The sequence below is a fragment of the Pseudoliparis swirei genome, chromosome 5, assembly GCF_029220125.1.
Source record: "Pseudoliparis swirei isolate HS2019 ecotype Mariana Trench chromosome 5, NWPU_hadal_v1, whole genome shotgun sequence".
In the NCBI taxonomy this organism is placed as follows: Eukaryota; Metazoa; Chordata; class Actinopteri; order Perciformes; family Liparidae; genus Pseudoliparis; species Pseudoliparis swirei.
The window spans coordinates 3212817-3236441 of record NC_079392.1 but is presented as its reverse complement, the minus strand read 5'-3'; the positions used below and the strand labels follow the sequence as shown (position 1 = coordinate 3236441).

The 23625-nt window shown below is 41.9% G+C and overlaps 4 protein-coding genes and 1 long non-coding RNA gene across 10 annotated transcripts in view; 4 read left to right on the top strand and 1 right to left on the bottom strand.

Moving 5' to 3' along the window:
* Positions 1-6802, top strand: part of sgip1a (SH3GL interacting endocytic adaptor 1a) — a 43527-nt gene extending 36725 nt beyond the window's left edge. For all 6 annotated transcript variants that reach the window (XM_056414092.1, XM_056414091.1, XM_056414094.1 and 3 more), the window contains 5 exons: positions 465-597; positions 686-888; positions 2261-2325; positions 3415-3579; positions 4560-6802. In XM_056414092.1, the coding sequence (XP_056270067.1) occupies positions 465-597; positions 686-888; positions 2261-2325; positions 3415-3579; positions 4560-4582 (589 nt within the window). In that variant the 3' untranslated portion in view covers positions 4583-6802. The remainder of the gene's footprint in view (positions 1-464; positions 598-685; positions 889-2260; positions 2326-3414; positions 3580-4559) is intronic.
* A 498-nt stretch (positions 6803-7300) lies between these two features.
* insl5a (insulin-like 5a) lies at positions 7301-9374 on the bottom strand. Its single transcript, XM_056414096.1, has 2 exons — positions 8856-9374; positions 7301-7929 (listed from the first exon to the last, which is right to left on the bottom strand). Exons 1-2 carry the CDS (start codon positions 9016-9018, stop codon positions 7787-7789), a joined length of 306 nt encoding a protein of 101 aa, XP_056270071.1. The 5' UTR covers positions 9019-9374; the 3' UTR covers positions 7301-7786.
* On the top strand, positions 8980-10483 carry LOC130193566 (uncharacterized). Its single transcript, XR_008831664.1, has 2 exons — positions 8980-9070; positions 9368-10483. It is a non-coding gene; the product is annotated as an uncharacterized LOC130193566 (long non-coding RNA).
* Positions 10484-11711: 1228 nt separating this feature from the next.
* Positions 11712-15781, top strand: pars2 (prolyl-tRNA synthetase 2, mitochondrial). The gene is made up of 4 exons (XM_056415263.1): positions 11712-11850; positions 12817-13159; positions 14005-14250; positions 14667-15781. The coding sequence occupies exons 2-4, from the start codon at positions 12851-12853 to the stop codon at positions 15546-15548; spliced, it is 1437 nt and encodes a 478-aa protein (XP_056271238.1). The 5' UTR covers positions 11712-11850; positions 12817-12850; the 3' UTR covers positions 15549-15781.
* A 128-nt stretch (positions 15782-15909) lies between these two features.
* ttc4 (tetratricopeptide repeat domain 4) lies at positions 15910-22425 on the top strand. The gene is made up of 10 exons (XM_056415265.1): positions 15910-16262; positions 16409-16526; positions 16606-16767; positions 17529-17606; positions 17757-17881; positions 18732-18818; positions 19587-19825; positions 20421-20505; positions 20629-20711; positions 22193-22425. Exons 1-10 carry the CDS (start codon positions 16155-16157, stop codon positions 22290-22292), a joined length of 1185 nt encoding a protein of 394 aa, XP_056271240.1. The 5' UTR covers positions 15910-16154; the 3' UTR covers positions 22293-22425.
* The last annotated feature ends 1200 nt before the right edge of the window (positions 22426-23625 follow it).

Below are 23625 nucleotides of genomic sequence, written 5' to 3'. Positions count from 1 at the left end.
GTTTAATCGTGTGTAAAATTCATAGAATATCTTTTTTTTTATAACAGATTTATACAAGAGGTCTTTTGTAAAAGTCCAACCTTTTTTTTTCGTGTCACTGTGAAATAAAAATGCTATAAAACATTATTTTTTAACTCCAAACAAGCTTGTTTTCCTCTGATTTTACAAATTTAAGAATTAGATTCTCCAGTTTTAAACGTGTACAATTCATAGAATATCTTCTTTTAAAAAAAATAACAAACTTATACAAGAAGTCTTTTTATAAAATGTTATTTTAAACCAAATAGTTCACGTTTGTAAAGTCCAACCTTTTTTTCATCTCACTGTGAAATAAAAATGCTATAAAACTTTATTATTTAAGTCAAAACGAGCTTGTTTCCCCGATTTTACAAATGTAATAAACATGCGATTCTCCCGTTCTAATCGTGTGTAAAACGTTATTTTCCCACCGTGCTCTTCACCAGCGCCGCCACCGCCGCCGCGGCCGACACCAAGGACTTCTGGGTGAACATGCCCAACCTCATCTCCCACCTGAAGAAGGTGGCGGAGCAGAAGCCTCAGGCCACGTACTACAACGTGGACATGCTCAAGTACCAGGTGAGGCCCGCTCGGCCCCCTGGGAAATCACAACTTGAGACTGTACGTGACATAATGTTGGACCCCCCCCCAAATGTTTTCCCCCCAGGTGTCAACGGAGGGGCTCCAGTCGATTCCCCTGAACCTGGCGGTGAGCTGGCGGTGCGAGCCCACGAGCACGGACCTGAGGATCGACTACAAGTACAACGGGGACGCCATGGCGACGCCCACGGCCCTCAACAACGTCCAGTTCCTGGTCCCGGTCGACGGGGGGGTTTCAAAACTACAGGCGGTCTTACCTCCCGCCGCATGGTACGGTCCATATCGACTCTGTCACGCATACTAATACACACTACGGGTCAAAGGTTTTAGAACGCCACTTTTAAGGGTTATTATGGTCTGTCTGTCTTTGTTAATTGCCTTTTTCTTGCCATTATAAGAGGAATCTGCGATTTATTCTTCCAACACTGCTTTATACAGACAGTAATCAAATAAAGTTGAGACACCTGGAGGAATCGTTAGCATCGACTCTCAAGGCTTCATTTACTTTTGGACCAGCTGCAAGTCGTTAACTCTTAATTACTTGTTCCCTGAAAAAGGCGTTTTTATTATACATTATTTTTCAGTTTCTGATAACTAAACTTTTTTGTTTCCCCTTTGTACCATTTCAGGTTCTTCACTTGAACTGATTACATTTAAATAAAAACTGGAAAATTTGGGGGTGTTCTGAAACTTTTGACCCGTCGTGCACAACATGTTAAATATATATTCAGAAATTAATTACATGAAATAATTAGACTATGTCGAGAGTCCACTTACCTTCATGTTGGGTTGTTTGCTGACCTACAATAAAAAAAGTCTTGCAGGGAAAACCTGGAAAAGTCCTGGTATTTAAAAATAGTTATTTCCAGGCCTGGAAAAGTCCTTTAAAAAAAAATTGTAATCCCAAAAGTTTTGGAAAAGTCCTGGAAATTATGTTAATTTACACAGTTTGATTAAAAGAATAAACATTTATATGAATATTTATTCTTTAAATCAAACTATTGTCTCTCATTCATTTGCGTCATTTAAGGTTTATACTCACAAAACGTTCTGTCATGGGAATTTGGTTTAAAGTCCTGGAAAAGTCCTAGAAATCCATTAGTCAACATGTGTATGTACCCTGCCTTAATTATAGCATTCATGTAAACTGGCTGAAAAACGCACACAAATCACATATTTGTACAATTAGATCAAATAAGAGCTTATATATATATTTATATATTATATATATTTATACGTATGTATATATTTATATATATATGTATATACATATGTATATATTTATATTTATATATATATAACATTTATATGGTAAAAATGTCTATTTCCAGGTCTGGAAAAGTCCTTAAAAATATTTATTTCCAAAAGTTTAGGAAAAGTCATGGACATTATGTTTTATTCATCTGTTCATTTATGCAGTTTTATTAAAAGAATACGTATGTATATGAATATGTATTCTTTTCATCGAACTATTGTCTCATTTAAGGTTTATACTTGTGTATACACAGAGATTTCACAAAATGTTTGGTCATGGAAATTTGGTACATCTTGGTATAACGTACCTGCTCAAAGGTGTTGGGGACTGAGACGTCCTCCTGGTCTTCAGAGGCCTCACAGAGTCTCTCTCCTCTCTGTCTCACAGGAATGCGGAGCAGCAGCGGATCCTCTGGAAGATTCCTGACATCTCACAGAAGTCTGAAAACGGAGGTACGCGCAGAGCGAATAACACGTGACGCACGGGGTTGTTAGAGGTACAAATGTTTAGGGATATTAATATTCAGGGAGAACGGCCCCGTGTTTGAGATTATCAGTTCTTTAAGATCTATTCGCTCCATGTTCAGATCCTCGTATCCCGTCAGCAGGACCATGAACTATTCCCACAATGCAATGTGGCCGCTTCTCATTTTACTAGTTTGATCTGTGCGTCTGACTTAATAATAATTATAATCTAACGTCATCGGATGGACTTTAAATAGTCTCCAGTAGAAGGAACCTGAACTAGAGGATACAATTATGTACAAAACATAGAAAACATATCATTTTGGCTTCTTTTTACCCTTGTGTTGCCTTCGGGTCAATTTGACCCGATTCAATGTTTCACCCTCCTGTCGCCTTCGGGTCAATATGACCCGATTCAATGTTTAACCCTCCTGTTACCTTTATATTTACTAACATATTTTACCCTTGAGATCAATATGACCCCAGCTATTAAAATCTCCAGAAAATTATTAGAATTAATATTGTTTTCCAAGTTTAAGTGTGAGGTACTTTATGTTTGTTTGTTGACTCCCGAAAGAACACCGACATTAAACATTGAATCGGGTCAAATTGACCCGAAGGCGACAGGAGGGTTAAATATTGAATCGGGTCAAAATGACCCGAAGGCAACACAAGGGTTAAACAATTTAAAAATGTAACTCTAAAAAAAATGATATGATTTGTAATTTCTTTCTTTATTTTTTTAAATTTGTACTTCATTTAGCTGACGCTTTTATCCAAAGCGACTTCCCATCCTGTTCCATTCATACGTAGACACAGCTACAGGGAGCAAGTCAGGGTTAGGTGTCTTGCTCAAGGACACGTCGACCAAGGCGGGGATTGAACCTCCGACCCCCTGATGAGAAGACGGACCCCACAGTCGCTTTATATCAATAAAAAAAACACATTTTTGAACATGAGAAGTTAGAAAATAACAACTTTGGTCATCTAGAGCTGCGTTTGACCATCGCATCGACTTCCCCGTGTGGCCTGTAGAAAGTCATTCCTCTCTAAAGCCCCGCCCCTCCCCCCCCTCAGGTGTGGGCTCGCTGTTGGCCCGCTTCCAGCTCACGGAGGGTCCCAGCAAGCCGGCGGCGCTGGCGGTGCAGTTCACCAGCGAGGGCAGCACGCTGTCGGGCTGCGGCATCGAGCTGGCGGGGCCCGGGTACCGCTTCTCCCTCGTCAAGAAGAGGTTCGCCGCAGGTCGGTGCGCCATTTTAATAACCACACAAAGGTTTCCTTTAACGTATGTGTGACGAGCGTCACGTGACGGCCGGACTCGCAACCATTTCATTATTTATGCATTGTTATTCAGGTAAAGTCACTTTATTTGACATTTAAAAAGTCTTGATCATCATCATCATCATCATGCCGGGTTCGTGCGGTCATGGAAAACCTGGAAAAGGCATGGAATTTATAAAATGGTCATTTCCAGGCCTGGAAAAGTAATGAAAAAAACTTAAATCATAAGTTTGGGAAAAGTCTTGGAAATGTTGTTATATTCACATGTTCGTTTATAATAATAGAAACAACATTTTCTAAATTGTTCATTTTTCGATCGAGATTTCAGTTTGGTCGTGGAAATTTGGTTTAAAGTCATGGAAATCCACTGGTCAACATGTGTAAGAACCCTGATCATGATCATCATCTTCATCATCTTCATCATCATTGTTTGGTGTCAAACATCAATGTAAGCTGTGGAGGATTAGTTCTTCACAGGGTTTGTACGCTCATGGAAAACCTGGAAAAGGTCTTGGAATTTTAAAATGGTTTATTTCCAGGCCTGGAAAAAATCTTTAAAAAAATATTAAAATCCGAAAAGTTTTGTAAAAGCCATGAATATTTGTTATATTCATATATGTTCATTTAGGCTGAGTTTTAAATGTATATGTTTTTAAAACACTAAAAAATATAAGCCGGCATACGCTCTCATATGAAGAATCTTTAAATCTATTATATAGAGAGAGGAGATTGTTCTGCAACTTTTGATGTTTTCATAATGCAAAGAGCCTTTAAAAGGTGAATTTAAGAAACTGTGTAAAATCGAGAAAAGCCCCCCCCCCCCGGGCTAATGTACTGGCGTTACCGCCGTGTGTCATCATGGGGGCGTGGCCTCAACGGCAGATTAATAATAAACCCCTGAAACCTGACACCTGAAAATTTTCTTTGCCGATGCTTTTCAGGAAAATACCTGGCTGACAACTGACCCCCCCCCCCCCAGCCCCCCAGAACAAACCGACCGCGGTGGACCGAGGTGGACCCAGAGGATGGAGGCCACGCCCCCACACCAGACGACCCCCCCCCTTTCCGTTGACCTTCCCCCCGAACCCGCCCGCCTACCCAGCAGTATTGTATAACTTGCATCTAGCATCGTGGAAACTGTTTTTAGGTCGTGTGCTGATGGTATTTGTATTCATTTCATAACACCTCCGGGTCCGGGCCTCCGCCTCTCGCCTCCTCCGGTCGACGCGTAGCGGTGATGTCATCGTTTTAAAGTTTCACCGCAGCTGCCTGAAGGAAGACTTTGACAGGCCAGTTTTCTTTCTTTCTTTAAAAAAACAAGATGAAACGTATAGAGCGTCGACCACGAAGAGAAAACCACACGATCACCTGCTGGCCATACAGGGTCACGTGACTTTGGTCAGAGCGTTTTACATTAAAAAGGGGGATGAGATCCATCCCCCTTTTTAATGAACCACGCTCTGACCCGTCAATCAAACTGAGCTCCTCTCCCATTGGCTCGTCGGGCAGCTGCGGCGGCGAAGACTTTACTTCACCGTGTACAAAGTGTCATTTTAAATCAATAATATATATATATATATCTTAAAGGGCGTTTGGTGTTTCTCCTCGTAGTGTCGGGAAGCCTTCCCCCAGAGTCACACGACGGCATTCTATTTTTATTTATTGACGACGGCGGCGTGTTGTGATTCTGTGCACGGGTAGAATTTAAACGGCTCAGAAAAGGTATAAATATTTAAAATCTGTTTTTTGATTTGTTATTCGTGTCGTGGGGTAACCTGTGTACAGTAATATATGGTCTAATTTTTTTGAATTTACTTCAGATATAATTTTTTTAACTCGAGTGCAAAAGGAAGATTTAAAATATATATATATATATGGGTGAGTGGGGGGTAATTTAAAAATAGAAAGATAAATCTCTTGCTCTGTGGAGGCAGTGTTAATGTAGAGTTAGTTACAGCTTCACTTCCAACAGGCGGGCGGACATGTTGGGAATTCTTCTCGTCCGTCCCCCTGGTGGTCATCTCGGTGTAAACACCGTAAACATCTGGATTTATTTGGCCTTATCCAGATGTGACATGATTCATTTCTGTCGCCGTCAGATCAAATGTTACCAGTATTTTGGGATTATCGTCCCCTAAATATTCCTCACCCTCGGCGAGAGATGGCCAATCATCGCATTTTCCCCCCAATTTTTTTTTAATAAACTGAAGTCGAGTTGAAGCTGGATTTGTTTACCGGGACCAGCTTGTTTATTTTATATTATTAATAACGCTCGACATTCTCATCGCCGCACATCTCACCTGGCCAGTTATTTCCTCAGCGTGTAACCTTCCTGATGATGTCATGGCCCCTCCCCCTCCCCCCGATCATCCAATCAACCGCTTGAATCCATGGCTTTATTTTTGCATACTTGTAACGGTCTCTGTGAGATGACTTGAGTGGAATAACGAGGTTGCGGAGCGAGGTTAAGTCGACCAAAATGCTTTTCTTCTTCTTCTTTTTTAAATGTGTGTGTTCCCCGGACGGTCAGTCCTCTGACGGAGAAATAAGCTGAATACTTTTTTTTTTTTTTACGGATACATAAATGAATATTCTATAGTTTAATGTGTAATAAACACCGTGCTGATGATGTGGAAACTTCCTCAATGCTCCTTGACAAAAAGTGTGTGTGTGTGAAGATCTCTGTCCTCGCTCTGCTAGAAGCAGCCAATCACGAGGCTGCGTTCAGGACCTGAGGAACGTTGGCCACCGCAATATTTTAAACGATGAGAGAGCTTTTGATTGGCCGTCTAGTTGTAAACAAAATGTGGCTTTTAAAAAAAATTTTTTGAGATGAACACACCTGTGACCCATCGGTGCAACGGTCACTACGCAGGCCACACCCACGACCCACAATGCATCTGGTGTTTAAAGTACTACTCCACATCGGTTGCCAGGTAGATATTTACATAATTAGAGTTAATAAAATGGATAATAAACACTTCTTGGTCCCCGTGGGGAGGTTCATGATGGGGGGGGGGGGAGTGTGTTTTAATGTGTGCTGTAAAGCCCGAATGTTTCGGTTCTGTCCCGTTGACCTCGACACGCACACACGCACACACATGTGTGCAAGAACATAAAGCTGACAGGAAGTGAGGAACTTTAGTTTGCTTCTTCCCCAAACCAATAAAAGTTATAACTGGAACTTCGTTTGGAGTGTTTCTCTCTCTCTCTCTCTGTGTGTGTGTGTGTGTGTGTGTGTGTGTGTGTGTGTGTGTGTGTGTGTGTGTGTGTGTGTGTGTGTGTGTGTGTGTGTGTGTGTGTGTGTGTGTGTGTGTGTGTTTGAGTGAGAGTCTGTATGTGTGTGTGTGAAAGTCTATGTGTGTGTGTGTGTGTGAGAGTCTCTATGTGTGTGTGTGTGTGTGTGTGAGAGTCTCTATGTGTGTGTGTGTGTGTGTGTGTGTGTGAGAGTCTCTATGTGTGTGTGTGAGAGTCTGTGTGTGTGTGTGTGTGTGTGTGAGAGTCTGTGTGTGTGTGTGAGAGTCTGTGTGTGTGTGTGAGAGTCTATGTGTGTGTGTGTGTGAGTCTATGTGTGTGTGTGAGAGAGTCTCTATGTGTGTGTGTGTGTGTGTGAGAGAGTCTATGTGTGTGTGTGTGTGTGTGTGAGAGAGTCTGTGTGTGTGTGTGAGTCTGTGTGTGTGTGTGTGAGAATCTGTGTGTGTGTGTGTGTGTGTGAGAGTATATGTGTGAGAGAGTCTATGTGTGTGTGTGTGTGTGTGTGTGTGAGAGTCTCTATGTGTGTGTGTGTGTGAGAGTGTGAAAGTCTGTGTGTGTGTGTGTGTGTAATGCTGATGTGTGATGCTTCTTTGTCCCTTGATGTTTTTACGTTCTTCTTGAGTAAATTTGTGTCTTCAGGTTTAAAACTCGACCTCATCACAGAACGTCACGACCTGAGCAAGAAGATTTATTGGACAACAAAAAAATGGAATAAAACTTCACGACAGTAAAGAAACACGACAGTAGAGAAACTCAAATCTACAAACCATAAAAGTAAAACAAATCAAGTACGAGGCGACGTGATCACGTGACTTTAGGACTTCAGCACATTTTGATTCAGGTTGTCGAGATGTGAGAGGGCAGTCATTTTGGAGAGAGAGGAGGGGGCGGGGCGTGTCAGGGGGCGTGGCCCTCAGCAGAGGAAGGCCAGGTCGCTCTTCCTGCAGCCCACCTGGCAGCACACCGTGGTCAGGATGTTGTTGATGTCCCGGCGGCTCGGCTCGGAGCCCGGCAGCCCGAGGCTCTCCGGGCCGCTCTGGTCCCCGGCGGTCGCACCTGGAACCACAAGGTCACCACAAGGTCAAGCAACAGGGTCACGCCCACAAGTCTGAATTCTATTCAGACTTTATTGACCTCATCTAATTTCTTGAAATGACTTTTTCTGGTGAAATATATCCACCAACAAAAAAAAACTATAACATGTAAAAACCTCAAATGACTGCACAAATAACTCTTTAATCCTGAGAGAGAGGTGGAGATGGAGAGAGAGAGAGGGGGGGGGAGAGAGGTGGAGGTAAGAGGGAGAGAGAGGGAGAGAGAGGGGAGAGAGAGAGAGGTGGAGGTAAGAGGGAGAGAGAGGTGGAGGTAAGAGGGAGAGAGAGGGGGGAGAGAGAGAGACCCTTTTAATCCTGATGTGTGGCTCTTCGGCCTAACAAGGTCAGACAGCCGGTGATGTCTCTGCTCCACCTCGTCTGTCTTGTACGCCCACAGAATGAATATCTATATTATATATATATACTAATAAGACTATTAGGCAATAATGTGACTATTAGGAAATAGTTTACACATTCAAAGTGTTTTTTTAGATTTTTTTAACAAAAAAACAAAGAAATCAGATTATCAGATTCAATTGTGGTTATTTATTGTCATTTAATTTTTTTAACAACTATTAAACATAGTTAAAACGCATCCAATGCAACTGTTTTTCTTCTCGGTCCGGGGTGACCCGGAGGCAGCAGCCGAAACACACAAAGGGCAAAGGTCAAAAGGGCCCCTAAGAAATAAAATGTTGCCCCTGATGTCACTAGAGGGGCAACACACGCCTCATCTGATACTTTAATAGCGTGTTGTTGTTGTTCTTTGTTGTGTGTCCTCTCTCTACTTCCTGTACTATAGGTACGCACAAAAAAATCAATAAATATTATTTTGAATGATACAAAATAAAATAAGTTATTTGTAATTGTGAATATAATGGAGCTCACGGTCCGTGTCCTCCTCCCCGAGCAGCCTCCTCCAGCGGGAGCCTCCGCAGGTGTAGACCACGGCCCTCAGGAACTCCCGACCGCACAGCTTCACCGCCTTCACCTCGGCCGCCGCGCACAGCGCCGCGCAAAGCAGCAGCGGCAGAACCCCCGCGGCACGCATGCTGGATCCGCTTCTCCGTGGAGCCCGGTTCTGGTTCCTGGGAGGAAAAGAAGTCGGTTTATCTTTTTTTATTTTATTTTTTTATTATTAATCTTGCAGATCGTCTCCGGAGTTTCTTTCTTCTTCCTCTTCTTCCCCCGATTCTCCTCTTGTTATATAGCATCCACCTTCCAGCTCCTCCACGATGAGTATCTCTCCCGCTTCCTCCCTCTAACTAGCCCATCCCCATCACACACACACACACACACACACACACGTCACTCTGTCGTGACATTTGATGTTTCCGTTCCACCGTTTTTTTTTAGAGTGACAAGCCGTGGTTCCCTTTTTTCTTTTTTCTTTTTTACAGCCTCTCAGAAGACGAGTGCATCCTCCTCCGTGTGATTACGGCCTCCAGCCGGACCCCGGGGCTCATTATGGGATGCAAAGTGATTCCCAAACAGATGTCACGCTCTTTACGGCCGTTTGAGAGGCAGAAAGTCAATGTTGACGGAGGTCGTTAGGGGGCTGATGGTGGAGCTGATGACCCCATCCCAGAATGTCAATGACGTTACATTTATAACTGAAATGTTTTATGGTTGTCCACATGCAGGGAGCAGAAAAACAACAACAATAGAGAAATGGAAAGGAGAACTCCTGAGATGTTAAAAAGTCTTTCGGTTTGCTTACTTTTTTTTTTTTTCTTCATATTAATAATAAAAAAGAGGCAGATTGTGTCCACAAGGTTCGATTCCCGTATAGCTTACGTGTGGAAGTGCCCTTGAGCAAGACACTGCTCCTTGATAACTGAGGAGGAGAAGACGGGATCAATAGAATTAGATTTATTATTTCTTTCACTTCAGAAACCAAACTTACATCCTTATAATGCATATTACAGTATATTTAAAATGCTACATTGTAATGTGTATTACAGTATATTTAAAATGCTACATTGTAATGTGTATTACAGTATATTTAAAATGCTACATTGTAATGTGTATTACTGTATATTTAAAATGATACATTGTAATGTGTATTACTGTATATTTAAAATGATACATTGTAATGTGTATTACAGCATATTTAAAATGCTACATTGTAATGTGTATTACAGTATATTTAAAATGCTACATTGTAATGTGTATTACAGTTTATTTAAAATGATACATTGTAATGTGTATTACTGTATATTTAAAATGATACATTGTAATGTGTATTACAGTATATTTAAAATGATACATTGTAATGTGTATTACAGTATATTTAAAATGATACATTGTAATGTGTATTACTGTATATTTAAAATGATAGATTCCCTGAAACCTTGAACTAAGTTTGTTTTCAATATTACAAATAGACAAACGTGGTTTTGCAGATATGATCTGTGGTGATGTGATTATTGATATTATTATTATCTCCAGGAGACGTTCAGTCTCTGAAAACCAAATCTGACAACAAGGGCCTCAAGATAAATGGATGAAAACAAGCACACGCACCTAATTGGCTCAGGAATATATGTCTGTGTGTGTGTGTACGTGCGTGCGTGTGTGTGTGTGTGTCCATGTATCATTGACTCATAATGGTTTCAAATTGCAGACATAAAGAGCTGTCGAGCACAAACACGGAGCGTAATGTCAACAACAGGCAAAAAAGTACATGACCACGTTCAATAAAAACTCATCAATGTTACCAAATACCCCCCACCCCCCCACACACACACACACACCCCTCTTTAAAGAACCGTGTCGTTAAAGAGTTCTTCAAAGAACCTATAAAGGTGTCTCAGAGAACCTTCAAAAAATGGTTCTTTAAGGCACCATTTCTGGTTCCACAAAGAACCTTTCAACCCAGGGTTCTTTAGAGAACCATTTCCTTAAATAGTTCTTCAAAGAACCTAAAGGTGTCTCAAATGAAAAATGGTTCTTCATAGAACCACAAAGCCTTTTAAAGAACCATTTAAGAACCTTTATTTTTCTGTGGTCATCTATCTAAATAAATGCTTTTATTCGTATGTTATTCTCCTTCCTAATGTTCCGTTCCTCCATCAGTTGTCTGGAGCTGATTGGGATCATGCGTCATGACGTTTGTCTCGGTGGTAAATAAAAGAGACGACGAATTGGACATCATTTTCATGATTTGATTTATAGTATTTAACTTAAAAGCATTGCCCGAGGCCCTGTAGCTGCTGTCTGCTGCACATAGACGTAACTGTCATGTGTACTGGGATGAAGGTTTATTATTTGTCTTTTTTCTTGATATATATGTTTTTTTAATCTCTCGTCACAGACAATATGCAACTTAACTTATAAGTCGTACACCCAAAAGCCAGAGAAGTAATCTCTGTGAACAGATATTTGGATTATTAAGGAAGCCCTAATGTAATGTGGAGCTAATAGACCCTCAGAGTTCACTATATAGTATATGCACCTATACAATAATGCCACGATGCACCAGTTGTGTCATGATACCCTTATCATATTATTTAAGTGTTTATTAAATTATATTTTTGGGCATTAAGGTTCCTTTACTGGACTGTATTATACTCAGATGTATTTCTTCTCCTGGATGGGAAGCACAACACTGATGTAGTCCATTTCAACCCCACTTTTGACTGAGAAACACCACCTGACGGCACCGTTACTCTCCTCTGCCGCTGCATTACCACTCCGCGCCTGCAGGGGGCGATGTCGCAATAACGAGCCGAGGCTCCGGATGTGTAGCTGATGAAGACAACATGTCGCCGGGACCCTCCGTTGTGTTCTGCAGTCCGTCAACTTGAAACAAAGTGCCCCTGTTTCTTCATCTGCTCAAATAATCGACTCGGAACTCTCGGACAGTCTTTGTCGCTCCCGTGTGAGTCTTGTTTACTTGTGACGTAGCGACCTCGTGACGTGAGACCCAAGCGAGCTACACTGCTAACGTTAGCTAACAGGTGCCTGTTACCTGTGAATGTGTCAGTTGAGGTCACGTGGGACTGTCGGTGGATCTATGTTCACCACCGAACCTCTGGGTCTGTGTTTACTCTGGAGCTGAGAGGTTCGAGTAGAAGATGACTGAGTGTTGACGACCTTGACTTCACCTGTTGACTCACTACCTGTATTCAGCAGCGACCATCATTTAACCCCTGATGGGGAGATATTTATTTTAATATATCTGTATTATATTTTTATATATATATACATATATATATTTTTGTATTTATTATTATTTGTATATATATAATATCTATTAAAATATATATTTAAAACAATATGTATATATATATGATATCTATTAATGTATATATTATATTATTGTAATTAATATATGTTTTAATATATATCATTATTAAAATAAATATTTCCCCTTCATGGATTAAATGATGGTCGCTGCTGCATAAAGATAGTAAGTATATATATATATAATGTGTTACTGGTGGACGAAGTACTCCGATGTTAAACTGAAGTCCAAGTAGCATTACAACAGGGTAGAATTACTTATGAATAAAAGTTATGCATTAAAAAAGATACTTCAGAAAGCTATTTAAAAAATCTTTCAAATGTCCCATTTCAGAAACATTTTTATGAAGTAGTTATAATTGTTGATGCATTATTATGTACATTACCTATTTTCCACCACAGATTGTAGGGCCGTACACTATTATTTTCCTTATTGACTAGTTTTATCAATTATTTATTTGATTGATCTCGGAATTGTTTATTTTATATTATATATATTTGATCAACAGACTTTTGGCCTTTTGTTGGAGCTCGAACCGGAGAATATTTTGCATATTCACTTCATAAATTTAATCTCATGTTCTTCTCTCTGAACTCGTAGTTTGAGCCCTTCCTGTTGGTCTCGTGGGTTCTCCATGGAGCCCACAGTGAATCGCGTTTGGCCGAGAGTCTTCCAGCGGCTCTACAGAACCTCGGCCCTTCCCAGGAGGACCCATTCGGGATGTGCCGAGCGGGCCGATGTTCCCGCCTCCGCCAAACCCGCGCTGCTGGTGTCGCGCCTCTACCAGCCCTCCAACCTGCGTGACGCCGGGCCGGACAGCCGGCTGCAGGGCGAGCTCACCTGCAAGAGTCAAAGGCTCATGCAGCAGGCCGGGCTCATCCACCCGTCCAATCCCGGCTGCTACTACTACCTTCCCACCATCGTCCGCTCCATGGAGAAGCTGGTGAGACTAGTTTTTGTTTTTTTAATGTACAATTAAACATATATTATTAGGATTATACATGCCGAGTAATCGTGGTTAATCTGGAGATTTTTGATCTCAGAGGCTTTTCCTGGTTAAATCAACTTTAAAATAAAATAAATGTCCACAGTTGTGATATTAATCTGTGACCCAGCTGTATGAAAACAAATGAAGATTTTTTAAATTAGCTTTCTTCCTGTTTTCATTCATTATTATGTTTTATTTTATTTTAACTGCTATTATTTATTAACAATTAGAAAACTAGCAACACAAGACTAAAAGATAAATAATAGGCATGTAGTTTATTTGGTTTCTGCTTTATTGTCAACAGTAAAACCATATAAACAATACATGAATAATATTTTCCTTTTCAGATATATATATTTAAATATCATATTAGAGCCCTAAATAGATAGCATTTTTCAGTATTATTAACATTTAGAAAACTAGCAACAAAAGACTCAAAGATAAATCATATATATGTAGTTTATTTTGTTTCTGCTTTATATTAAATAACATTATTGTGTTAAAAACATAAGAATAATATTTTCCTTTTCAAATTAATTAGTTTATTTTAATTTTAATTGCTGTTATTTATTAACATTTAGAACACTAGCATGAAAAGACTAAAAGATAAATCATATGCATGTAGTTTATTTGTTTACAGTCAGCACAACACACAGCAAAACCATATAAACAATATCAGAATAACATTGTCTTTTACAGATACATTTAAATATCATATTAGAGGCCTAAACAGAAAGGATTGTTCTGTATTAATAACACAAAATAAAAATATGAGAGCAAAGACTATGATGTATGAACAGGTGAGAGTGATCGACCAGGAGATGCAGGGCATCGGTGGGCAGAAGTTGGACATGCCCAGCTTGTGCTCCGCTCACCTCTGGAAAACCAGCGAGCGCTGGGACCTGATGGGGAAGGAGCTGTTCCGCCTGAAGGACCGCCACGGCGCCGAGTACTGCCTGGGCCCCACGCACGAGGAGGCGGTGACGACGCTGGTCGCTCACCAGGCGACGCTCTCCTACCGGCAGCTCCCTCTGCTCCTCTATCAGGTCGTTTATTCATCATGTCGCTACTGTATTTATTATAATGAGTTGCTAATAATAATTTAAAAAATATTTACCTTCGCATTGAAAAAGCGGAAGGTAATGTCTTGATCGCCGTGTATTTATTTATTTATTTATTTGTATGCATTTGATTCGCAGAACTCAAAAAGTATTAAACCGAATCGCATGAAATTTGGTGGGATGATTGGTTATTATCCGGGGACCATTTGATTAGATTGTGGGATCGATCGGGTCAAAGGTCAAAATCTTCTTTTTACCATAGCGCGGTCAATTTGTATCCAATTGGCATGCAACTAATGCCAACATGTTCATAATTCAATGCCCAATCTTGTGATATGCGAAGGTATGCGCTCTACAGAGTGCCCGTTTTATCCTGATTTTATTTTGAAAATCCGACACAGATCACCCGCAAATTCCGAGACGAGCAGAAGCCGAGGTTCGGCCTGCTCCGCGGGCGCGAGTTCTACATGAAGGACATGTACTCGTTCGACGCCGACGAGGAAGCGGCTCGCCGCACCTACGCCTCCGTGTGCCGGGCGTACGCCGCGCTCTTCGCCCGCCTGGGTCTGCGCTGCGTTCAGGTGCAGGCGGACACGGGCAACATCGGCGGGAAACTCTCCCACGAGTTCCAGCTGCCGGCGGACGTCGGCGAGGACCGGCTGCTGGTCTGCGGACGCTGCTCCTTCGCCGCCAACGTGGAGACGGTGTCGTCGGGCGGAACGGACTGCCCGCGGTGCGGCGCCGCCGCGCTGGCGGAGTCGAAGGGCATCGAGGTCGGACACACCTTTTTCCTGGGGGAAAAGTACTCGCGCGTATTCGGCGCCGCCTTCAGCAACGCGCAGAACAAGCCCGCCGTCGCTCAGATGGGCTGCTACGGCCTCGGGGTGACCCGGATTCTCGCGGCCGCCGTCGAGGTTCTGTCCACGGAGGACGGGATCCGCTGGCCGGGCCTCCTCGCCCCGTACCAGGTGTGCGTGTTGCCCCCGAAGAAGGGCAGCAAGGCGGACGACGCGGCGGCTTCGGCGGAGGAGCTGGTTCGCGCTCTGGGGGAGGCGGGGCCTAATTTGAGAGGCGAGGTTGTTCTCGACGACCGCACGCACTTGACCATCGGGAAGAGGCTGAAGGACGCCGGCAGCCTCGGCTACCCGTACGTGGTGGTGGTGGGACGGGCGGCGCTGGAGGACACGCCCAGGTTTGAGGTGATTTGTCAGGGGACGAGCGAGACGATGTTCCTCAGTAAAGATGCACTCTTGGATCTTCTGGGAAGAGTGGAAACTGTATGAATAACAACTGGGAATGTGGAGAAAAGGCATGTTTTATTTTTGTGTGTGTATGATGCACAGAAAAGCTGTGTATGTTTTTTGTCTTAAGAGGACTGGGAGTTTATTTATTTTGTTTCCCTACTGAACGACATTGCTGATAAAGTAACTCACGAAAAAAAGCTCCATCATGAACCTTCTGGGATATTAAGTTGCATTTGGTCCTTGTTGTAATAAACAAGATGTGTTCAATTTCATTTAGTCTTTTATTGTCCCATGAGAATAAAATAAAAAACACAAATAATCACAATGTGTGTTCTGTAGCAAAAATACGTCCTGAAATTAACATTAATATACCTGTTTACGTTAATTGGGTGACGAGTAAATTTTTTCCCATCGTCATCGGTTGTTCTCGCGGCGGCGGAACCAATGTTTCCACCCGGTCCTGTGTTTCCGCACGGATCTTTATTCACGTCGGACCGCGCGCACACATGTGTAAACATGAAGCTGGGCAACTTGTGGAAAGGTTAACGTCAACATCCCCGACGTGCTGGTGTTAGCAAATCCTCTCGTCGACGTGTATATAATATTTAAACGACTAAATCGCGCTTTTACACACGCTAATCCGAGATGGCGGCGTCGGAGCAACACGACGGCGACGACGGCATGGACGCGTTCATGGACAACTTCAAGATCCGCAACTATAAAAACGCCTTAAGTGAAGACAACTGGCAGGAGGTAACGGCAACACGCCACCCGGTTAATAACATAAGAAACGGGACAATGTGTCTCCGTTTTAACGTGTTGTTGACTCGCGTTCCATACAGGCATGTCTACGTTTCCGGTCCCATCTATTGACGTGTTGTTGATGTGGTCTCATGCAGGAGTTTGATAAAATCCCGATGTTCATGAAGGAAGCCCCTGAGGAGATCGACCCGCAGCAGTACCCGGAGCTGGCCTGTCTGCAGGCCCTCATCCACGACCAGGACAGGCCCCCGGCAGGTAGCGGGGGCCCTCGAGCTTCACTGGAAACTGATTTTCTAGACTTGATGATGTTAACATCCCATAATTCGCCCCCCAGAGCAAGCTAAGAGCCTGAAGGACGAGGGGAATGCGTTCTTCCAGGAGAAGAACTACAAGAAGGCCATAACGTCCTACACTGAAGGGTTGAAGAAGAAATGTGGAGACCAGGAGCTGGACACAGTCCTCCTCACCAACCGGGCAGCAGCACACTTTCACCTGGGTGAGGATGTCTCATATATATATATATATATATATAATATTTATATATATATATATATATGATATATATTATATTATTATATCATATTTATATATATGATATATATTATATTATTATTATCATATATATATATAATATTTATATATGATATATAATATTTTTATATATACTATTTATATATGATATAATATATATATATGATATATTTATATAATAATATATCATATATAAATATTATATATATATATTTATATAATATATATAAAATCATATATATATGTATATATGTATAATATGCTTACATGTAAAAACATTTGCATATTTCAACTGAAATATTGCAAGCCTTTTTCTTTTAATATTGCTTAAGAAAACTCTAAAATCCTATCTCATAATATTTGAATATTTCCTCAGACCAAGTCAAAAAAAAGATTTATAACAGCTGAGTGTTTGTCAAGGCTCAGGAAACCCGTGCAGGTGTTTCGAGTTAATTAGACAATTCAAGTGATTTGTTTAATACCCTACTAGTATACTTTTTCATGATATTCTAATATTTAGAGATAGGATATTTGAGTTTTCTTAAGCTGTAAGCCATAATCAGCAATATTAAAGAATAAAAGGCTTGCAATATTTCAGTTGATTTGTAATGAATCCAGAATGCATGACATTTCTGTTTTTTAATTGTACAGAAAATAAACTTACATGTAAAAACATTTGCATGTTTTTTTCTTCTTAATTGTAATTTTTATCCTGTTTACATTTAGGTAACATGCGATCTGCGTTGAACGATGCTGCAGCTGCAAAGAAGATCAAACCAGACCACCTGAAAGCCTTAACCAGAGGTATGTCATACAAGCCGTCTGGTCACACAGAATATGCTTGGAAATTCTGTACTATTATTAAAGCATAACAGCGTATATTAATCATAACAAAACTAAAACTCTGCATATAATAATGACCTAAAACAATGTGTATTCGATGTGTTGCTGCAGGCGCTCAGAGTTGCATGGAGCTGCGTAACTTTGCGGAGGCCGTCCAGTGGTGTGACGAGGGGCTCCAGCGTCATCCCACCGACAAGAAGCTGCAGGAGCTGAGAGCAGCAGCCGATAAACACAAGGTGCAAGCAGAAGGTTATTTGGGGGAGGAGCTTTAATCTCCTGGGCGACACTGACGCGTGTTTATTTACGTTTTTTCAAAATATTTATTTCTCCGTGATAATACGTGAACGGTGTCACAGACACACATCATTTCTACTCAAAAAACCTCTAGATTCCTTTTTGTCTTCAACTCAGAATAATACAAGTGAATAACACATAACATAGCTTTTTAATTCAAATTAAATGTATACATAAATCAACTTTAAAGTGGCAGTATTGCGGTCAATGATCTCTGATGAGTCTTCTGCACCCCGTGAAGCTTCAACTGCAGGATATCAAGTCATTTCTCCCATTTTTATAATTTCTACTCAAATAACGATATTACAAAATTTGGTTTTAGACATTTATTCACATGTATATATCATGTTATTCATATATATTTCACTGCTTTTGTGATCCCAAGATATTTTGGTAAACCAATTTCAAAACCCAAAACAGTTCATCCACGTGAGTAAATAAATGTTTTCACAAGAGATATGAAGGATCTTTAAAAATCGTTCTTCAGTCTTCAGCTTTGGGGCCAAATTACCTCTTTACACTTGTGCCTCAGGATAATTGTGACTCATTATATAGAGAGCTGAGATTGTTATGCAACTTTTGATGTGAAACACATCATATGTGGGATATGCAAGTGGCTTTAAAAGGTGAATTTAAGAAATCTTGTGAAATTGTGCAAAATCGAGAAAATGCCCCCAGAGGGTTGAAGGAAGACTGGATTACATTTGTAACTTTTTCTCTGTATTATTGTGAAAATAATTCCGTTTAAACATAAAACCCTGTTTGTTTATTTTTTTAATGTTTGTGCCGCAGAGAGCAACAGAGAGAGACGCCAGGAAGGCCAAGATCAAAGAGAAGAAGCTGCATGCGGAGAGAGAAGCTCTTCTGGCTGCTATAAAGGTACAACACGTTCCACAGGGGTCATACAGGGTCATGGGAAACCTGGAAAGTCATGGAATTTAAAAAAAGTTATTTCCAGGCCTCGAAAAGTCCTTCAAAAAAAATGTAATCATTAAAAGTCATGGAAAAGTATTTTATTCATACGATCATTCAGGCAGTTTGATTAAAAGAATAAACATTTATATCCACTAGCGTTCAAAAGTGTTGGGTCACCCAGACACATTTTGTTTTTTTCCATGAAAACTCACACTTTAATTTATCAAGTAATTGCAAAATGAATATAAAATCTAGTCAAGACATCGACGAGGTTATAGACAATGATTTTTATATTAAATATTAATGTAGTTCTTCTGGTGGCTCAAAGGAAGGCCAGTTTTATAGCTTCTCTCACCAGCATAACTGTTTTCAGCTGCGCTCACATAAAAGGGTTTTCTACCCCTCCGTTAGTCTTCTAAGGCGATAACACAATGTACCATTAGAACACTGGAGATGGGCCTCTACACACTATGTAGAGACTTCATTAACACCAGAGAATAGTCATGTACACATTAACTATGTAGAGAGTGTTTATGATTCATTTAATGTTATCTTCATTGAAAGAAACAGTGATTTTACTTTGAAAAATAAGGACATTTCTCCGTGACCCCAAACTTTTGACCGGTCGTGTAAATGTTTATTTACTCATTCATTTGTGTCATTACGGTTTATAAACTCATGTCTACACCGGTATTTTTTTTCTTCTAAATGATTTCTAATATTTTCACGCAGGATCGAGGCATCAAGCTCTTCCGGCCCGCGGAGCCTCGGCGCAGGTCGGAGGAGGAGGAAGAGGAGGGTGGCGTTGGCTCTTCGGCCGCCACGCTGCAGCTGGACGGCGTGGGCTCCCAGGAGGCCACGGGGGCCCAGGTGTTCCTGGACGAGCGGCGCTCGCTGCACTGGCCCGTCCTCCTCCTCTACCCCGAGCACCAGCAGACCGACTTCATCTCGGCGTTCTCCGAGAACAGCTGGTGAGCTGGCTCCTCCCCCTTTGTGAACACGACCTCCGTGTGGGGCGTGTCTCTGTGGGGTCTTCCGTACGTCATCTCATGAAACACACATTCATTTTTTGTGTGTTTTTAATTGGAAATTCATTTAAATTCAAGTTTATTTGATACAGCCCGATATGTAAAACTCACCTCAGAGGGCTTTACATGTACGACATCCCTGACCTTTGACCTCGCATCGGATCAGGAACAACTCCCAAAGAAATAGAAAAAACCCTTTCATGGGTAAATAAAAAAGTGAAGAACCCTTCAGGAGAGCAAGAGAGGAGGATCCCTCTCTAGGATGGACAGATGAATAGATGTCACGTGACCAGAAGGTAGAATAGATGTCATGTGACCAGAAGGAACAATAGATGTCATGTGACCAGAAGGAACAATAGATGTCATGTGACCAGAAGGAAGCGTTACAGAGTTACATAAACACATTCAATGAATATGAAGAGTGTGTGAATAGTCGGTAGATCCAGACCTCCATGAGACAGAAGGAGGTAGAGAGGAGGGGGCGGGGCTTAAGGTGTAGGCCAGGTGAACTCACACGGCTGCATTCTGCCTCGTTCAGCTTCTCAGATCACCTGGCCGTCATGTTCGGGGAAGAACTTCCGCCGTGGGACGCGGACAGGAAGTACCTCTCGGAGAATTTGCAGGTTTGTGTGTTTTTACCTCAAAATGTAATTTATTATGACATCACATGTCAACAGGGTGGTTGTGTATAACGGATGAAATGACAATAGTCACATGTACTGACCTGACCCCTCTTCACTTCGTAGCTGTACTTTGAAGACGAGGAGAAGGAAACCTTCTACCAGGTGAACCCGGAGACGTCGCTGCTCAAAGTGCTGCAGCATAAAAGGTAAAACGATGGAGGTGAATCTGGATACCAAGAGGATGAACCTGTTCATTGGTCGTGTGGATGAACCTGTTCATTGGTCATGAGGATGAACCTGTTCATTGGTCATGAGGATGAACCTGTTCATTGGTCATGTGATGAACCTGTTCATTGGTCATGAGGATGAACCTGTTCATTGGTCATGTGGATGAACCTGTTCATTGGTCATGTGGATGAACCTGTTCATTGGTCATGAGGATGAACCTGTTCATTGGTCATGAGGATGAACCTGTTCATTGGTCATGAGGATGAACCTGTTCATTGGTCATGTGATGAACCTGTTCATTGGTCATGTGATGAACCTGTTCATTGGTCATGTGGATGAACCTGTTCATTGGTCATGTGGATGAACCTGTTCATTGGTCATGTGGATGAACCTGTTCATTGGTCATGTGGATGAACCTGTTCATTGGTCGTGTGGATGAACCTGTTCATTGGTCGTGTGGATGAACCTGTTCATTGGTCATGTGGATGAACCTGTTCATTGGTCATGTGGATGAACCTGTTCATTGGTCATGTGGATGAACCTGTTCATTGGTCATGTGATGAACCTGTTCATTGGTCATGAGGATGAACCTGTTCATTGGTCATGAGGATGAACCTGTTCATTGGTCATGTTGATGAACCTGTTCATTGGTCATGAGGATGAACCTGTTCATTGGTCATGAGGATGAACCTGTTCATTGGTCATGTGGATGAACCTGTTCATTGGTCATGTGATGAACCTGTTCATTGGTCATGTGGATGAACCTGTTCATTGGTCATGTGATGAACCTGTTCATTGGTCATGAGGATGAACCTGTTAACTGGTCATGAGGATGAACCTGTTCATTAGTCATGTGGATGAACCTGTTCATTGGTCATGAGGATGAACCTGTTCATTGGTCATGTGGATGAACCTGTTCATTGGTCATGAGGATGAACCTGTTCATTGGTCATGTGATGAACCTGTTCATTGGTCATGAGGATGAACCTGTTCATTGGTCATGTGATGAACCTGTTCATTGGTCATGAGGATGAACCTGTTCATTGGTCATGAGGATGAACCTGTTCATTGGTCATGTGGATGAACCTGTTCATTGGTCATGTGGATGAACCTGTTCATTGGTCATGTGGATGAACCTGTTCATTGGTCATGTGGATGAACCCTTCTGAAGCCTTCTCACTCGTTTCCTTAATGTCACTTCCTTGCCGTGACGCCTTCTCACTCGTTTCCTTAATGTCACTTCCTTGGCGTGGCGCCTTCTCACTCGTTTCCTTAATGTCACTTCCTTGGCGTGAAGCCTTCTCACTCGTTTCCTTAATGTCACTTCCTTGGCGTGAAGCCTTCTCACTCGTTTCCTTAATGTCACTTCCTTGGCGTGAAGCCTTCTCACTCGTTTCCTTAATGTCACTTCCTTGGCGTGACGCCTTCTCACTCGTTTCCTTCTCCGTTCTCTCTGCAGGTTCTTCGTGAAGTCGGGTTCTCCCAGCTTCATCGTTCTCGTTCGCAGTTCTTCGTTCTGGACGCAGTTTCTAATGGGAAAGAAAATACGAGGGTTGTAAAAAATATATATATATTTAGTATTTAATAACTCCAGCGGACTGTTTGACATAAGGGAAGATACGCACGTCTCTTGTTGTTTGACGTCAAATAAGAAATGAATATAAAACTAAATAAAATGTAATACATGTGGAATATTTGTGCTTCTTTCCGTAGAAAGAATAAATAAATTATTCACCAACGAAATGAACAAAAACTATTCATCTGAACTCTGATTAAAATGTCCTTTTTTTGAGTCGTGATATTGCGCAATACTAATGAATGGAACGTGTCACGCTTCACATGCGACTCTTCTTCCTGGAGCGACCAGTCGGTGACCTGTTGCCATGACGGCGGTTGGAATGCAGTCGCCCGTGTGAGCGAACCGGCTCTCTGAGGCGCCAATCGGATGCGAGCGCGTCCTCGCCGCCGCCTCGTGCTTCACGGCTCTGCTTCACGGCTCTGCTTCACGGAGACGGTTCGTTTCCTCGAGCTCCAAACGCTTCAGAGATTACGACCGATTTATTATTTTTGTCTCTGCATATTTATGTGCATGAAACATTCCCACGAGCAGATTGGAAGAGGAACAGGAAGTACTTCATTACTTTAGTGCGTGCTTACGATGAGTTTTAGTCAATATATATATATCTGTATGTGTGTGTATATATATATATATAAATGTTTATATGTATATATATATAAATGTGTATATATATATGTGTATGTATATAGATGTGTGTGTATATATATATACAAAATGGCGCTGTGCCAACGGCTGCTTGTTTCAGTAGTGGCGTTTTGCTTTTATTTTATTGTCTTTTTTTGCACTTTTCCTCTTTCTTTTTCTTTTCTTTCACGTTTGTCTTAGTTACGGTCGGACACTGGACCATAACTACTTTTTTCGATACTTCTACTGTGGCTTTTGTTCACTTTGTCGTGAGTATCGGAGAGCCACAGCAAAACAATGACGGGGACCGTCGTCTACTCGCGTGCTCAGTTGATCGCGCTGTGCAGGCCGAAGCTTCTGCCTGGAGACAGACCTGTGATCCCTCTGGAGCTGCGGAGAAGGGCTCGCGGCTGCAGATCGGGTGTCAAGCGGAGGGCTAAAACGAGGAGATACAAACCCTCGGTACCGTCGATCATAACGGGGAACGTGAGGTCTTTGGCGAATAAGACGGATGAGCTCGGCGCGCTGGTAATGTCTGAGAGGATCTTCCGTGAGAGCAGTCTCTTGTGCTTCACTGAGACGTGGCTACACGCGGACTATCCGGATCACAGCGCGTCTTTGCCCGGCTTCAGGACTGTTCGGGCGGACAGAGACGCTACACAGAGCGGTAAGAAGAGGGGGGGCGGGAT